The sequence below is a fragment of the Ursus arctos genome, unplaced genomic scaffold (assembly GCF_023065955.2).
Source record: "Ursus arctos isolate Adak ecotype North America unplaced genomic scaffold, UrsArc2.0 scaffold_8, whole genome shotgun sequence".
Lineage (NCBI taxonomy): Eukaryota > Metazoa > Chordata > Mammalia > Carnivora > Ursidae > Ursus > Ursus arctos.
In genome coordinates this window covers 11,744,795-11,762,960 of record NW_026623100.1, presented here as the reverse complement: position 1 = coordinate 11,762,960, position 18,166 = coordinate 11,744,795, and the positions used below count along the sequence as shown (strand labels likewise).

The window sequence follows — 18,166 nt, the reverse complement described above, 5'->3', positions numbered from 1 at the left end:
ACTGCTGCCATTGTGACTTAGAATGTAACCAAGGTGGCATTTTATTGGCTGAAATTGCCTGTCCTGCCTCTATTGGTGGGTGGAGGGGGCCCCACCATGATTGTGAACTAGAGGGCAGGAAGTGTGGTTTTAGGGGACATTTCAGGTCTCAGGCAGAAGAATGGGGGTCAGTGAGAGGAGGGGTGGGCAAAGAGGGGCTGGGCCCCTATTCTAGCAGAGCCTTTGATGGGGTCACTTCTGGCATCTGGCTATGGGCAGCATATGGAGCCTCCAGGCCTGGCTGGTGCAACTCCCACCCCCTCCCAACAAGTCCATTTGGATGGGCTCATTCCCTCTGCAGCCTGACTGCCTCGGTCTTCCCTCTGGGCTCTCACAACGGGCATCTAATTGGGGCTTTTGATACCCAGAGTATGTTTTGTGGAATAGTAGAGCCTCAAGGATCTGCTACATAAGAGTGGGGATAAAACAAAGCTAAAACAGTCCTTCCATGCAGGTCTTCTCAGAGCCTTTATTTTTAATTTTTTAAGAATATTTTTATTTATTTATTTGAGAGAGAGAGAGAGAGAGAGAGGGAGAGGGAGAGAGCATGAGCAGGGGCAAAGGAAGAGGGAGAAGCTGACTTCTCACTGAGCAGAGAGCCTGACGCAGCTGATCCCAGGGCCCTGAGATCCCAGGGCCTGAGATCCCAGGGACTCACGACCTGAGCTGAAGGCAGACACTTAACCTGTTGAGCTACCCAGGTACCCTGAGCCTTTATTTATTTAAGATTTTATTTATTTATTTTGGGGGGGCTGTGGAGGGTGAGGGGCAGAGGGAAGGGGAGAGAAAGAATCTGCAGCAGACTCCCTGCTGAGCACAGAGCCCCAACGCAGGGCTCCATCTCACAACTCTGAGATCATGACCTGAGCAGGAACCAAGAGTCGGACACTTAACCAACTGAGCCTCCCAGGCACCTCTCTCTCAGAGCCTTTAATATGCTAATATGCTTTCAGTAGCTTTTGAAAGTGTGTTTGACCACCTGAGCCTTTTTTCCTTTGAAGTATGTTTGGGGTATCAGGTCTCTCTGGAATAGATATAACTGAACCCAGCCTTTACCAAAGGAGGATGCTTGAATGGTGGAATTTTAGCTAGATCCTTCTGACCAAGGACCACAGGTTTCTTCCTCCTCCCAGGGCCTGGGCAGTGCAAACAAGGCTGGGGTCCCATCATCTCTCAGTGGAGCTACAAACTCTGGGAAGGCCAAATTAGGATCTCTGAACTCACAGCTCCTGGGGAGGCTGGATGGGGTCAGTCCAGGCAGGACTGGGGTGGGGGAGTCTCATGGTGGGCTTGTCTCCTGGGAAAGCCACAGAATCTGTAGGGATATGACTCAGAATAGAAAGATGTGGTCTTCCCACCCACATCTAGGGTCCCATCAGGAGGCTGCAGACTGGCCCAACTCCTCTGAAGGCCAAGGGTCCATGTTGGCCTGGCCCACAGTGGTGCTGCAAGGACAAATGTTCCTGCCCCTTGTCCCCCTGGCTCTTCATCTTCTGCCTCCTCCTGTCCACTTCCTCTGGCCTCCCCAGCATCCCTGGGAACTGGAAAGCTGGTCACTCCGGCTCTCATGCCCCTGTTTTACTAGTGAGGACAGCCCAGAAAGGCACAGGAAGGCGAGAGCAGACACAGGGCTAGCTAACCCCTGGACCCACCTGCCGTGCAGTGTCGTGTTATTATTACCATTGTTGTCATTGGCAGTGAGACAGGGAGGTTGTGATAAAGCTCAGAATGCATGGGGAAGGCTCCTGCCTCTGGGATGCTTTGGCCTTCGGTCTGAGATGGCCAATCACGGCTTATGGCCCTGGACTTGGCCCCAAGGGCTAGTCTCTCCCCACCCCCCTTCTGCACTAACCCGTCTCTGGCTACCCAGGTTGCACCTGTGGCCACTGTGGGGAGGAGCTTCTCAAACTGTGTTGCCGACAATTTCCTGCCACAGCTTCCTGCCCCAGAGACCAGCTTCACTACCCCCACCCCTCCCCACAGCCCTTGGACAAGCCCCCACCTTGCTGCTTGGTTCTGTGTCCTGTGTATAGGGACCAGCGATGCAATCTGTGAGGCAGGGATGGCTGCACTTGGGAGGATGGAGAGAAGTAGGGAGGGAGTACTCAGTAGAGGGCACTGCATGGATAAAAGTATGGAAGTGCATTTGAAAGAAGGCGAATAGCACAGCCCCGCTGGAGCAGAGGGAAGGTTGAAGAGTTTAGTTAGATTGAATGAAGTGGGCAGGAGGGAGCCACAGTAAGTTCTTGAGCAAGGGAATCCTCAGGGGAAAAATTGCCGAGAAGCAATTTACAGATCCTGGAGCCAGCTCATGGGAAACAAACTGTGGGGTTTAGCCAACCACAAACACCATGTGAGTTAGGTCTGGATCTCAGGTTTTATTAATAGACACAGCAGGTGGAGATCAAAGGAGGTGATGCCACCACAATCAGACCTCAGGAGAGAGATCTGGACTAGACCGGTGGGCATGGTGCCATGTTTATAGCCACAGACAGAACACCCCAAGTAAGGGGACCAGGGCTGGGGAAGGAGACAGAGCAGGAACTGTCAGAGAAGAAGGAGACATGTCAGGGAGCCTGCGAAGGACTGGGGAGAGCCGAGAGGCTCAAGCAGGAAGGAGGGGTCACCAATGTCCATCACTCAGGGGACCAGCATTGAGGAGGGCATTAGTTGCTTGCCTCGCGCCCCCCAGGTGGTGATATCAGTGCTTCTTCTCTAGCCTGGAGAGCATCCTAGTGGGGGTGGGGGACAGGCTTCGAGGCTGGTGAGGGGGTGGGAGTCAAGAAAGTAGAGCAGGAGTATAAACAGCACTTTATTTCCTATGTCAGTTGTTATTCTTAGTGTCTGGTTTGTCTATACTTTCCAGTTCCTTTAGTTAAAAACATTATGGTATAATTTACATACAGTAAAATTCACCCATTTAGTGAAAACTTCCGTGAGATTTGACACATGCATATAGCTGAGAAACATCTCAATCAAAATATTGACTGTTCTCCCAAATCCCCTCATGTCCCTTCTAGTGAATCCTCTCCCTTGGCCCCCAGCCTTTGGCAACCACTGATGCACTGCTCTCCACTGATAGAGTTTTGAGTGGAATTGGACAGTTTGTGGCCTTTTGAGTATGGCTTCTTTCACTCAGCAGGATGCCTTTAGATTCATCCATGTGTTGCGGGGATTAGCGTTTCCTTCCATTTTATCGCTGAGTAGTATCCCATGATCGGGATGTGCCACAGTTTATCTATTCATCTGCGGAGATACATTTGCTTCCAAAATTTGGCCGTTGTGAACAGAGCGGCTATAAACATTTCCTGTGTAGGTTTTTCTGTGAATGCAAGTTTCCATTTCTCTAGGGTAAATACCTAGGAACCTTTGTGACTCTTCAACACTCTGATGGAAAGCTGACCTGAGTCTCCAGGTGGGGCCACAAATGCGGTCCCTGGTTAATCACCTGCCTGTAACTATTGGGACATCCAGGAACCCCCTTAAGCCTGGCCTTCCCAACCCCAATGTCAGGAGCAATCAGGTTAGAATGTAGATTCTGGCTCCTCCTCTGGCTACCCCAACCCAGACCTCACCTGATTCCCATTCCAGTATCTTCCTCTCAGTCCCTGTGCCCATCCGTGCTTGTCCCTGGACACAGGGTGAAGGGCCTTTCTCAAGCCACAAAAACCTTCTTTGAGCCCCCTGCTCACATTTGCTTAACTGAGACAGACACCCAAGGACCCTCCCCTGAACACAGCCTATGCCTGGGTGGTCTTAGGTCTCTAAGGAGGTCCCACCTTAGAGAAATGTCTGGAAGTTGTTATGGGGCGATAAGTTTTCTCAGTCTTATATAATAACTTACAAATATACAGAGAAATGGGGAGAATTAGTTGTCTACTCATTAACCACCCCATAGATTCTAAATTAATATTGTTATATTCACTTTGTTACACAACTGTTGATCCTATTATTAGCAGATTCTGTATCTAGAATCTACTCGCTAATATTTACTTGTAACCCCCAATTAATTCTTGAGGCCCTTTCATAGTCATTCAGGAACACATGCAGAGAAGCAAGACATTTGAGTCGACGGACGTGCACATTCCCACTGAGGTCAAGCAAGTGGACGTGCCTCTGCTTTTTGTTTTAATTCTCATGCTGTAAACAAGTGTCCTCAATTTGATGCCACATTTTTGTGTTTTTTTTGTCAGTGATTTCACTGTTTAAATGGCAGTGCAGGGCTGATGTGCTGTCTTGTGTTCCTAAGTGCAAGACGGCTGTGACGTGCCTTCCGGGAAAAGTATGTGTTAGACAAGCTTATAGTTTTACTGCTGTTGGCTGAGCATTCAATGTTAACGAATCAACAGTATATATCAAATAGTGTCTTTAAGCAGAAACAGGTTTATGTACTGACCAGTTGATGAAAATGTGGTGACCAGAGACTTTAGGAACCTAACATTGGATTTCCTCTAGGAGCAATCATTTAGTATTTGCTAATTCAGTGTTTGCAATAACTTTACAGAACTACTTTGAATAATAAGACTTGATTGTATCTGTCTACCTACCTGTCCATCCATCAGTTGATGTTATTTTTTGGATGCTTTTCAAAGTAAATTACAATCATCAGTATCCACCAGACCTAAATACTTCTGCAGATTGTTAACTCATGTTCAATATTTTATGGATTTTTTTAAATGGAGGGGTCCAAATAAATGAACAAATTTTAGTACATGCTTTGAGAAATCCAGACACTTGTGTAACCCAGTGCTTATCAAGATATGTCATTATACTATAACCCCAGAAAGTTAAAAACATAATTTAGGTTATCCGTCTTACTAGATATTTATCTAAATATCTTTAATTCCTTCTCCCCACATTGGATCATACTTTTCAACTGCACATCTCATTTTATTTAGTGGCTGTATCAAAGTTCACACTGGAATTAAACCCTAATGTATTTAACCAATCTCTTATTGATGTACATTCGGATTAGTTTATGCTTTCTAGAAATTTGCCCATGAAGGCAGAGGGGGCAGGGCAAAGGGGAATTTCTAAGGCCGAGGGGACTCCTGGGAAGGTTAATAGAGTAAGGTTCTTTTGAAGAACAAAGCCTTTTCCAGCCTCAGAGCCTTTGTACTTGCTGTTCCCTCTGCCTGATGTACTCTCTTCCATGATTGTTGAACAGCTGGCTCCTCTTCATCCTTCAGATCTCAGTTCAAATGCTACCTCCTCAGAGAATAAGGTGGCCATCCCAGCTACCGTGGCCTCTTCTCTTAGTATCACTCTATTTATTTCCTTTATGACACGGACCTCAGTCCGTAATTGTTTCTGCTTCTTTTCTTGCTTAATGTATCCCCCCTCCCCCCAGACTGTTGTCTTCAGGAGGGCAGGATCATGTCTATCTTATTCACTCTCATCTCCAGCACCTGCCTGAAACACAGTAATTCAACACGTGCCTGGGAAATGAATGAATGATTCCAGGGGCTGGTGTGTGGGGACCAGTGGGGGTGTCTGGGCGCCCCGCACAAAGTCTCTGAAAAGTCAGAGGAGGGTCGGGACTCTCCTATCTGAGCTCAGCAGGGGGCTCCTCTCCAAGTTGATTCTGGCATAAAGCAGGCTCTGCGCGACTGGCACGGATGCCCCTCAATGCGGCCTCTCCCACTATGTCTGGGCCCAACGGACGTTGTTTAAGAGGGCAAGCCGAGCCCCTGACATGCCCTCCATCTCGCTCTGAACGCGCAGGGTCTGGCGAGGCACCCGGGCGGCGGCGGCGGCGATGCCGGACCCCGCGGCGCACCTGCCGTTCTTCTACGGCAGCATCTCGCGCGCCGAGGCCGAGGAGCACCTGAAGCTGGCGGGCATGGCCGACGGGCTTTTCCTGCTGCGCCAGTGCCTGCGCTCGCTGGGCGGCTATGTGCTCTCGCTCGTGCACGATGTGCGCTTCCACCACTTCCCCATCGAGCGCCAGCTCAACGGCACTTACGCCATCGCCGGCGGTAAGGCGCACTGCGGCCCCGCAGAGCTCTGCGAGTTCTATTCGCGCGACCCCGACGGGCTGCCCTGCAACCTGCGCAAGCCGTGCAACCGGCCGTCGGGACTCGAGCCGCAGCCCGGGGTCTTCGACTGCCTGCGCGACGCCATGGTGCGCGACTACGTGCGCCAGACGTGGAAGCTGGAGGTGAGAGCGCGGGGCCCTCGGGGGCGGGGCCGGGAGGTGGCCCTGGGAGAGCTGGCCCGGGGAGCCTAGGGAGCCTCGGTTGGAGGGGGGGTGGGGGTGGGGGACTGGGGAGAACGGTCGTCTTCGCCCGCTTGGGCTTTGCTGCGCCACGCTAGACTTGGAAGCTGGAGGGGTGGGTGGGGGCGGGACCTAGGAGGAGGCTTCGGAAGGAGGGGCCTGAGCGATGTCTTGGTGCACGTCTATGCCAGACCCGCCTGTGGAGGTCGCACTGGGCCGGGCTTCCGGGCCCGGCCTGAGAGAATGCTGGGGGCGCTGCCAGCGGGGGTGGTGGGTGGTGGTCTTCGACAGCCTGCAATACACGACAACCAGTGTTAGATCGTCAAGCTGGAGATGAGCTTGAGGCTGCCTGTAAGGAGGGGCCTGGGGCGTGGCCCTGGATGGGTCGGGGATTGGAGAGGGACTGTAGAGATGGGGGACGGGGGAGGCTGCCCTCAATAGCCTGAAGGACTCACCCTAGGTGTGCCTGGGGCGAAGGGTCTCGCGGGGACGGAGGCAATTAGGAAGGTCCAGGAGATGATAGAGGCTTCCCCTGGCTGTGCACTTGGCCCCTTGGTGACACTTGGTGAGAGTTACAAGTCTCCTCTATCCTCCCTTCCTTAGGGCGAAGCCCTGGAGCAGGCCATCATCAGCCAGGCTCCCCAGGTGGAGAAGCTCATCGCTACGACAGCTCACGAGAGGATGCCCTGGTACCACAGCAGCCTGACGCGCGAGGAGGCAGAGCGCAAACTCTATTCTGGCTCGCAGACTGACGGCAAGTTCCTGTATGTGGGGCTTGAGGCTTGGGGCTTTGGGGTGGTGAGCTGGGGCTTGTTGGCTGGAATCCTAGAGGCTGGGGCAGACCTCAGCGTGCAGATGGGCCGTAAGGGGTGAGCCTATCCTAACACGTGCAAGGGGGTAGTGTGTTTCTGAGTGTGCGAAGGGACATTATATGGGAAGGGATCTGCAGTGGTTAGGGCTCCAGAGCTGGGCTGCTTGGGTGGCAATCCAGGCTCTGCTTGCTACTTACCAGCTGGGGACGCTGGGCAAGTAACTTAACTTCTGCCTGCTTCGATTTCCCCTCTCCACTCAACAAATATTTACTGAAAACCTACTATGTGCCAGGCACTGTTTCAGGCACTGAGGACACGGCAGTGAACAAAACAGACACAAATCCCTGTTCTTGTGGAGCAGGAAGACATCAATGAAATAGAGCCTGGTTGGGAATCCAGGCTCTGATACTTACCAGCTGCTGTTCCCATCCTACCTCAGCCTTGACCTCTTTCATGTCTTAAGCTTCCATGGAAAATTCCATGCCCCAAGGAAAATCGTGCAAACTTTCTGCAGATTTTATGACAGTTAACTGGCCTACTGAGGTAAGAGGAGTGTCAGGAGAGCCAGGGCCCAGGGCTTTGACCAGCTGTGGGTGCCTTGGATGTCAAGCGTGAAGTCACAGAGGCAGGTAGGGCCAGCATGGGCCACGAGTGTCTGAGGCTGAGGGAGCTAGGATCGGGCACAGGCTAGAGGTTGAGCTGGCACTGAGGTTCAGAAGCAGTTGGAGCACTGATATTATCAGGGACAGTGACTCACGCTGGGCAATGTCAAGAGACCAGAAGCAGCTACTTTGAGCCAGACTATTGGAGAATTAGACAAGGCATGCTTTGGGCAGAGGCTGTTGTAGATTCTTCTTGTGGTTCCTGTAGTCAAGAACTGCTTTCTCAGTATGGAGATAGTTAGGGGGCTGAAGGTCAAAGCTGGAGGCATAGAACCTCGCATGGGGCAGTGGGGGAGGGGAACACCCCTGGTGGATCCTGATGCCTGTCACAAGCCCAGAACGGGTCCGGTTCTGAGATAAGGGTGCAGGGTGTGATAGAAAGATGCATGCCACTCAGGCCTGGAGTTAAGACCAGGGCCATGCTTGTTCTCGAGTACGGTTCAGAGCTGCTGAAGAACGGTTGGAGTTGTATCTCATGCTGTTTGCTGCCGAAGCTTTCTGCATAATTGCAGGATTTGTGGTGCGGGTTGATTCAACTTGAAAGGAAACCTGACCCCTGCAAAGGGCCTGTAAGAGGATATTGTTAAGGGTCTCCGAACCTCTTCTGGATCTCAGACCCCTTTGGGAATCTTTCTGAAGCTGAACCCCTTTCTCTCTCCCTTTTTAAAAAGATTTTATTTATTTGTCAGAGAGAGAGACACAGAGGGCACAAGCAGGGGGGCAGAACAAAGGCAGAGGGAGAAGCAGGCTCCCCGCTGAGCAGGGAGCCCGATGCAGGACTCCCTTCCAGGACCCTGGGATCATGAAGTGAGCCAAAGGCAGATGCTCAACTGACTGAGCCACCCAGGCGCCCTGAACTCCTTTCTCAAGCCCAAAGCATGTTTACCCCAGAGATTTTGTGTACAGCGACAGGAGACCCTAGCTGAACCTGACCCTCGTCCTGGCAGCCCTTTCCAGGTTCAGAACCTCTGATGTAGTTCAGTTGTCTCTCTTTTCGTATGAGGAGACTGAGACAGAAGATCTTTTCCCATCCCTTTGGTCTAAGGAAGGGCTTGATTACAAGGCGGGCTCACGTCTTTCTTGTTTACCACTGTATCTCTGCCCTTAGAACAATGCCGGGCATGTGGTTAACACTCAGTAAACATTTGTCCAATGAATGGATGTCCATGGGCGGGCCCCAAGCCCTGTCAGAGAGTTGACACCGTCTGCAGGCCATCCTGGTGCCTGCTTCCTGCTGCCTGCCACCAGCCAGCTCTTCTGTACTCAGCGCAATTCCCGAGATTCTTGGTCGGCTGCTTACAACTTGTTCTACAAGGCCCGAGACCCCCAGGACCAGTTGCTGTCCATTCTCCATTGGAAGTTTACACTTAATTTTGGACTAGAACCTTGTGCCAGTGACTCGAGACACAGCTGTTTTGTGGGAGATGTTGATTGGTTTCACCGTGGGGTGAGAGGGTCCAGGCGTCTGGCTCTAAGTTAGCCTGTGTGTGTGTGTGTGTGTGTGTGTGTGGTTAGATCGCTCCGTGTATGTGGACGTGTGTGTGAGTGGACAGGTTCTTACACACGAAGACACCACCTTTGAGCGGCTCAATTCTCATTCATAGACAAGGAAGGTTGGTTTGTTTATTTTAGCAAATTTCCAGCAGAGGGCAATCGAGGGTCTCATTCTGTTAAAAGTCAGTCTGTTACAGTAACTAGCGGGTCTGTTGTGATGACAAGGTGACTTGTTCTGAATCGTGCAAAGGTGCCCCAGGAGCCAGCCATGGAGTTGTGCTTACCTCTGTTCTTCATGTAAAAATGGCTTTCTCGCCCCAAGAGAATATTTTAAGTCTACTTGCATAGACTTGTGTGTCCTCTGTGAGTGGCTGTGCGTCCACCATCGATGGCCAAATATCCCTCCGTGGATGGCCAAGTATCCCCTGCGTATGGCTGAGTCTGAGTGGCCCCTATGGAAGGCCACATATTCAGCCATGGAGGAACCAGGTGTCTGCTTGTGGGTGGCTCAGTGTTCTCTCCTGGACGGCCAAGGGTTCACCTGTGGGTGGCTGAGTATCAGGCTATTTGGGGCCGAGTGTCCACTGTGGGAGGGCCAGCATTCCCCGTGGATGGTCACATGTGTGTTCTTGGACAACTGTGTCTCCCTGTGGACACTGCCATTCTCCTCTCATTCTCCTCCCCCACCCCAGTCCCCCAGCCTGTTACCAGTAGGTCTGGACGTTGAGTGGAGCCTGACCTTGGGTCCCCTAGTCCCTGCCACTTCTCCACGAGACTATCAAGAGCAGAGTCCATGGGGTGTGTGTGTGTGTGTGTGTGTGTGTGTGTGTGTGTGTGTGGAAACTGGGGCCCAGCAGGGGGTCACCACAGGAAAGGCCCAGGTGATTATAGGGGTGATATCCCCTCCTTCCCCGTGCCAGGTTGAGGCCCCGGAAGGAGCAGGGCACTTACGCACTGTCGCTGATCTATGGGAAAACCGTGTACCACTACCTCATCAGCCAGGACAAGGCGGGCAAGTACTGTATTCCTGAGGGCACCAAGTTTGACACGCTCTGGCAGGTGAGCTGCACATCCACCTCGTGGTGGGGGGGTTGCTTAGGGTCCTGGGGAAGAGAGGAGCCCTGGCCCTGACCCACCTCCCTGCAGCTGGTGGAGTACCTGAAACTGAAGGCCGATGGGCTCATCTACTGCCTGAAGGATGCCTGCCCCAACAGCAGTGCCAGCTCAGGTGAGGGGGGCGCTGGGATGGGGGTGAGTGGGAGACTCCGTGCCTCACCCCCTCACTGTCCTTTCTGCCCCCCCAGAGGCCGCTGCTCCCACACTCCCAGCCCACCCATCCACGTTCACCCACGTGAGTTAGCTGGCATCGCAGGGTTGGGTCCTGAGGGATGGAGCTGGGCGGGTGGGTGATGTGTCCTGTTCCCCAGGCGAGGCTGGGATGGAGAGTGGGACTGCCGTGGAACAGAAGAGGGTCCCCCCCAGCACTGCTCCTGGGAGTCCTCAGAGGCTCTGGGTCTCAGGGGCTGGGTACCCCCAGCTTGGGGTCCTGCTGACCCTTGCTGACCTCATGACCTTTAGGCTCCCAGACGGATTGACACCAACTCAGATGGGTACACCCCTGAACCAGGTGAGCCGACGGAGGTGGAGGGGTGTGTGTGGGGCTTATGCCAGGCCACAGTCAAGGTCCCTGGCTGGGCTCTGGGCCATGGCAGGGGAGAGCTATGGGCCGGGTCTGACATGTAGCAGCTGGCTTGGTTTGCCCCGTGTGTACGCTGTGCCTGTAGACAACCGTGTGTGTGCACGTCCATCATGCCTGTGTGCGTGTACGTGGGGTGCATGTGGACATGCGGGGGGAGTACATCGGGGCCACAGACACACATTTGTCCAGCACCTACTATGTGCCAGTCACACTTCACGCTCACACGTGTCTGTACTTCTGGAATGTTTCTGACATGCTAGATGACGTAGTCATGGCAATTAGTCTTTTACAGATGAGAAAGGAGGGCAAGTAACTTAGTAAGGTCCTGCAGTTCGGCAATAGCGGAGCCGGGATTTGAGCCTGGGCAGGCGGGCTTTGGAGCCCGTGTTCCTGAAATGCCTGGCTGCAGACGCTAATGTGTTTGTTGTGTAGATGCACGCCTGTCCGCGTGTGTGCAGAGAACATACGTGGTTGCAGATGCGTGCACAGGCTCCTCCTGGAGCCCTGGTAAACAGGGCTACGTGGTGCATCCGCGGAGCCGGGCAGGCACGGACACGCCAATGAACACACAGCGCGGATGTGTGGACTCTGGCCGGCACACTAACAGTCACCCACGCAGACACACCTCTGGACCCCATCATACACAGAGATGGGGGTGAAAGTACCTGTGGGTGCATATGTGTGAGCACACGGGGAGCCACGTGGTTAGGTGTGCACATAGACACACCTGCCTTTAGAGTCCACCTGGACGTGGCTTCCCAGCTCTCCCACAGATGGGACCAGGAGCACACACGTGTGCACACGCGCACATGAACACACACAAGTTCGGAATCGTGCACCGCTGTCTGGGGCGTGTGCTTTGCGGGTGCCAAGGCTGCCGTGTCCTCTTGTCCCCCCATCCCATACTTCCTTATCCTGACTTGGGAGTGCATGCTTGTGTGTGTGTGTGTGCCCAAGCACGCCTAGTGTCCCCAGAGAAAGCGCAGTCAATGCCCATGGACACGAGTGTGTACGAGAGCCCATACAGTGACCCTGAGGAGCTCAAGGACAAGAAGCTCTTCCTGAAGCGGGAGAACCTCCTCATGGCTGACATTGAACTTGGCTGTGGCAACTTTGGCTCTGTACGCCAGGGCGTCTACCGCATGCGCAAGTATGGCTGCCCCTGCCGTGGTTAGGGGAAGCCCTGTGCGGGGGGGTGGGGGGCAGAGGACGGGAGTGGCCTCCCCAGGCTTTGGGGGCTGGAGCCAGGATGCGTCATCAGTTTGCCTGGGAGACAGATCCTGGGCCAGGAGACTGCATGCTAGGGGAGGACCTGGGAGGGCTCGGGGACAGCACCTGAGAGTGTGGGAGACATAGGCTGGGGACAGGGAGAGGTGGGCTGAGCTGCAGTGGCAACAGAGGCCTCGCGCATCCCAGGGCAGAGGCAGAGGGGCCCCCCTTGTACCCTTGAGTTGACTGCGCACCGACTCCAGGCAGCCCCCGGGGAGGGTGTAATGCTGAGGTGTTTTGTCCAGGGAGGGGTAGTTCTCAGTGAGGAACTCGGCAGCCAGCTCTCGCTGGCTGACACTCCTGGCAGCTGGAGAAGTGTGTGCCTGGGCTCCGAAGCGAAAGCCAGGTGGTGACCCCAGTGTCCAGCACGCGCATCTGGAGAGAAGAGAGGCCGGCCGGGTGGGCTCGAGGGGCTGAGCAGGGCCCGGGCTGACGCAGGCGCTCGTTGCGGCAGGAAGCAGATTGACGTGGCCATCAAGGTGTTGAAGCACAGCACGGAGAAGACAGACAAGGATGAGATGATGCGCGAGGCACAGATCATGCACCAGCTGGACAACCCCTACATCGTGCGGCTCATCGGCGTCTGCCAGGCCGAGGCCCTCATGCTTGTCATGGAGATGGCGGGCGGCGGGCCCCTGCACAAGTTCCTGCTCAGCAAGAAGTGAGCCCCGGGGTGGGCTGGGCACGTGGCGCCGGTGGGCCTTGTGGGCTCCTCATCTATGAGCACACACGCGTTTTCATGTGACTCCTGCCTCCCCCTCCCCCCCCGCACACCCTGACACCCACGCTCACACCCACAAGGCAGAGCTGTTAACAGCAAGGTGTCCTCATGCCTCCAACTCTTACCCTCATAGACACGATCTTTTACACCGGCCGAGGTACGTGCCCATCACCTCCCCGTTCCTGCTGGTGCACGTGTGTTTGTGGTGTAACCTGGCTCACACATTCAGTTATTCCACAGGGGTCTACTGGGCAATTTCTCCATAATCGGGACTATTGCCAGCCCTTGGGATTCATCAGTGAACAAAAGAGACAAAGACCTCTGTCCTGTATTCTGGTTGGGGAAGAGAGGTTTTCAAGAATAATTATAACAGAGTATGTTGGAAAATAAGTACTATAAAAAAGACGATTGGGAGTGTCGGGGTGGGAGATGACAAGTGAGAAGGTGAGGTTTTTGTAAACTGAAGGAGGCAGCCAAGTGCTGCTATGGGGGGACAGACAGCCAGTGCAAAGGCCCTGAGGTGTGCCTGTGCCAGGGGTAATGGAGGAACTGTGATGAAGGCCCTGTGCCTGTAGCAGAGTGCGTGAAGAGGAGAGGGGGAGCTGATGTGGGTAGGGAGGCAAAGGGGCAGATCATGCAGATCACGGGCCATGGGAGACCTTGGACTTTTACCCCAAGTGAGGTGGGAGCCCTGGGAGGCTCTGCACAGAGGAGCAGCTGGACCTGACTTCCGTGGGGGGACAGACCCTGGGGGGTGAGGGCAGAGGTGACCGCTCTGGTCCAGGCTAACTTCCAGTCCAGGCTGACGATGATGAAGCCTGGGCCGTGGTGGCAGAAGCAGCGATGGAGAGAAGTAGGAGGATTCTGGAGGGATTCTGAAGGCAGAGCTGCCAGGCTGTGCTGACAGATCCGAAGCTGGGTGTGAGACAGAGGAGTCGACAGCAAGGCTAGTGCTTCTGGGCCAAGGAAATGAAAGGAGGTAGCTGCTGGAGAAGAAAGGGAACAGTGGGGAGAGCTGGTTGTGTGTGTGAACAAACAGGAACTTAGCTTTGTCTTTATTGTTTTTGAGATGCCCACGAGGCCCCCCTGAGGGCATATAGAGGATGCAGGTCAATGTGTAAGTTTGGGGATCATAGTATGTGGGAGAAATGTAAAGCCTCAAGACTAGATGAGGACAGAGGGTTTTGCCTTTTTTGTTCGCCTCCCCACCACATCCCCAGCCCTGGGCCTGACACACAGCAGATGTCCAACAAGCACCTGATGAACACATGCTTGGCTGGGTCAGAGAAGTGGGTTTTGCTCCCTTGGGAACTTGTGCGGTCCCCTCCCCGCTGACTCTGCCCTCCCCTGTACCCCAGGGAGGAGATCCCCATCAGCAATGTGGCGGAGCTGCTGCACCAGGTGTCCATGGGGATGAAGTACCTGGAGGAGAAAAACTTTGTGCACCGTGACCTGGCGGCCCGCAATGTCTTGCTGGTCAACCGGCACTATGCCAAGATCAGTGACTTTGGTCTCTCCAAGGCACTGGGTGCCGACGACAGCTACTACACTGTGAGCCCCCACCCCTTTGGTGCCCAGGTGGTTGAGGTTGGTGGGTGGAGTGTCCCTGAGCCCTACCCTGGCAGCATCTCCCCATTCTCAGGCCCGCTCGGCAGGGAAGTGGCCGCTCAAGTGGTATGCACCCGAGTGCTTCAACTTCCGCAAGTTCTCCAGCCGCAGTGACGTCTGGAGCTATGGGGTCACCATGTGGGAGGCCTTCTCCTATGGCCAGAAGCCCTACAAGGCAGGCGTGGGCAGAGACGGGCGGGTGGGTGGGAAGGAGGTTGAGGGCGAGGTGGCCCCCGTTACTCACATTGCACTTGGCTCTGGCTCGAGCAGAAGATGAAAGGCCCCGAGGTCATAGCCTTCATCGAGCAGGGCAAGCGGATGGAGTGCCCGCCAGAGTGTCCGCCTGAAATGTATGCACTCATGAGTGACTGCTGGATCTACAAGTGAGTGCCTGTGGGTGGGAAGGGTACCTAGCTGAGCTGACACCTGGGCCTGGGGCCGGACGTCATGGTGCCTAATAGTCCAAAACTCGTCCCACCCAAGACTCGCCCAGTTCACAGCCTTTCCATCACTTGGCACCTTTACTTTCTGCACCTATACTCAATGCCTCAACACACTGACGCTAGAGTGCTCCAATGGACCAGCACCACAACACCCTACCCCTGGAGACACCTAGTGCTCTAGCATCTGTAACTTCAGTCCCCCACCAGCCAACACTCAGCACATTGATCCTACAGTACTCAAGTCAGTACTGTTACCCAAAACATGGTACCAGTGGTCAGGGCATGGGATTATAGTCCAGTCTAATTCCTCAGTCCCCCACCAGCCAACATTCAACACCTATTTACCCTCACAGACCAACACTACAGCACCCAAACACTCAATATATTCAAAACCTCCACCCCTGTCTGGTGTTCAGACTCAATACTTGAACACGCCAACTCCTGAAATCATCAGTATTTCAACTTCCCATCGGAAAATAGGCAACACGCACCCAAAAAAGCTGTTGTCCTACACTGAGCCATACTTTTCCTACCCCAACATCCATTCTATTGGTCAACACCTATGACTCTGGCACCCAAACACCTAAGCCACCCGATTAAATAGACACCCTATTTATGATAAATAATAAATGATCAGTCCATCCAACCTCTGTTAAGTGGCCCCCACTGGGAAATACTCAGCACACCAACACGCAATACTTCTAGCATCTTTAACAGCCTGACTCCCCACTAGCTGAACCCACTGTCAGGACTCCAACGTTCTGCTAGATTAGGGGCAGCACCCTTGCACCCACATAAGCGGGCACCTAGCACCCAATATCCTGGCCCTTGGCACGTGTGCGGTACTTCATCTTTCAATTCCCAGCTCCTGTTGGTTGATAGTTGTTACTCCGACACTCAATGAACTAAATTCCCTACGTCTTCACCAGTTAACACTCAACAGATGGTTCCCCCCACATCCTGTATGTCGGCAGCTCTTCTATTACCTGGTATGGCAACACTCGATTCTAGTCCTCTCCTACCCAACAAACCTCTCCATTACTCCAAACTCCACCACCCTGACAACCCCACTGGTTTTCTGAGCCCCCTGCGTGTCTACCCTGCAGATGAAGGTGGGTTGTGGGGATGTGGTCAGTGGCCTGGATCTACCCAACCGCCCACAGGTGGGATGACCGCCCAGACTTCCAGGCCGTGGAACAGCGCATGCGGACCTACTATTACAGCGTGGCAAGCAAGGCTGAAGGCCCCCCAGGGTGTGGCAAGGGGAATGAGGCTGCTGTTGTCTGAGCTCCTGCCTGCCTGGGGCCTGCAAGCCTCGATGCTCCAGCTTCCGCCCCATCCTAGGACCTCCAGTTTGGCTGAGGTCAGCTCAGCTGCTCTCCCCAAAGCAGGGGGGCTGCGGTAAGGCAGGCAGCTGAGGCCTCAGGTTCATACTGATCTAGTGCCCCCACCTGGTCACCTGTGCGCTCTGGCTGGGGGAGGAGGGAAGGCCCTGGGAGGGTGGGGTCATGTAACTTGCTCTCGGGCTGCTATCTATGGGGCAGCCCTCAGCTGAGGGCGCATTGCTTACAATAGAGACCTTCCTTCCTCTGGGCCCTGAAGGCGAAGACTCTGGGAACTCTCAGGTGACAAGACCTCTGTCATTGTAATAAACTCAGCTTCTCTCTTGTTTGAGTCCCTCATCTTTTCTGGGGCGAATGGGGGACCAGGAGAGGGGCTGGGTCATTGGAAGGGGTCAGTGAGAAGTGCCTGAAAACAGCTTTTCTTGTGGGCCCAGACGTGGTCCCCAGGGTCTGAGGGTCTGGTCTTCCCACTTCTCTGCCCCGAGGACATCTTCATATGTGTGAGGAGCTGTGGCGGAGTGGGGGAACTGAGGCAGGTGCACGGCTGGGCCTCTGCTTCCCTGTCTGTGTGGGTTGAGCGAGGTGGGTGCTTTCCATGCTGGTTGCATATTAGCATCACCTGGAGGAGTTTTAACAAATGCCAACCCCTCCTCCCACCCCACGCCCCAACGCTGGTGCGTTTTAAAGTGTCTTCAGGTGATTTTACCACCCAACACCCTACAGCTGCCCCGTGTTCCTCCCTGGACACAGACAGTCACAGCTGGGATCTTTATTAACTGGTGGTCCCGAGTGCCCACTCAGTCCTACTGAGAAGTCCTGTCCCCAGGCGCTTGCTGCCTCAGTTTCCCTGCATGGACAATTGGTATACGTGTGGCCAAAGCGAGCACTCCCCATGGAGAATTCGATGTTGGAGCACAGAACCCAGCAGGTTGAGTGAAATGGAGCCAGGCTCCTGCGCTTTTCTGAACTTGCTCCCCATTCCTTAGCTGTGATTGGCCCCTTCCCCAGTCCCCAGCCTTTGTCTCATTCTCGTGGCTTGGCTCTCTAGAGCCACCGGCTCAAGGGCAGCCATGAAACCCACTCGGAGCTGGGGAAAGGCAAGGAGATTTCCGCGGCTTCTGGAAAGGCAAGTTTTGCTTCTTTTCATTTGTGGTGGTTTAGAAGTCCTGTGGCTGTTTTGTGGAACTATGGGGGAAGGACGGGGGCTTTATCTGTTGCGTGGAGTGGGAGTGTGAGGCCTGGGTGGGTGATGCCTGGTGAGAAGACCCCAGAGCCAGGAACTTGACATTGGGATTATTCGGTACAGACCTTACTCTGATTTCACCATTTACTGTTGAGTTTTAATAATTTGTATGTAAGCCTCATATTAGCATATTCTTGAATGCACTTTGTATTCTATATGAAAATCAACTCAGGGAACCCTGAGTTGTACCGTCAACTCCAGACACACCAAGACCCTCGGCTATGTGTGTTCATTTGGAGACTAAGTTTGCAATGGTTTGGAATTGTCTGAGGGTCTCCGAGTCCTGGGAGACAATATCTTCCTGCATTTAGATTCAAAATAGGCAAACGCTGATTGTAAAGATAAACACACAAGCTCGTATTACTTCCATTTTGTCATTCTGGGTGACCATTTGGAGATTTTGTGCTTAAAATTTAAAACGGTGAAGCTTTGTGAAACATGACCTGTAAGGCTTTTCGTTGGTAAATGTGCACGTTAGTTCACACGTGAACTAGATTGCTGAATTTGAATAACACCATTAAGATGCAAACATTGTTTTTAAATTGTTTTAAAACAAGTCAAGAAAAAGAACATTTCATCCATGGCAAGATTTTGCAGCGTCCCGAATTGTAGTGTT

General features: G+C 53.7%; 1 protein-coding gene across 1 annotated transcript in view; it reads left to right on the top strand.

Moving 5' to 3' along the window:
- LOC113246717 (tyrosine-protein kinase ZAP-70) overlaps positions 1-16,633 on the top strand; it is a 30,523-nt gene extending 13,890 nt beyond the window's left edge. The window contains exons 6-17 of the mRNA XM_057309042.1: positions 5,764-6,199; positions 6,860-7,020; positions 10,145-10,283; positions 10,371-10,452; positions 10,529-10,575; positions 10,803-10,851; positions 11,881-12,073; positions 12,647-12,853; positions 14,272-14,464; positions 14,556-14,696; positions 14,792-14,904; positions 16,128-16,633. Of these exons, the coding sequence (XP_057165025.1) occupies positions 5,798-6,199; positions 6,860-7,020; positions 10,145-10,283; positions 10,371-10,452; positions 10,529-10,575; positions 10,803-10,851; positions 11,881-12,073; positions 12,647-12,853; positions 14,272-14,464; positions 14,556-14,696; positions 14,792-14,904; positions 16,128-16,251 (1,851 nt within the window). The 5' untranslated portion in view covers positions 5,764-5,797 and the 3' untranslated portion in view covers positions 16,252-16,633. The remainder of the gene's footprint in view (positions 1-5,763; positions 6,200-6,859; positions 7,021-10,144; positions 10,284-10,370; positions 10,453-10,528; positions 10,576-10,802; positions 10,852-11,880; positions 12,074-12,646; positions 12,854-14,271; positions 14,465-14,555; positions 14,697-14,791; positions 14,905-16,127) is intronic.
- The last annotated feature ends 1,533 nt before the right edge of the window (positions 16,634-18,166 follow it).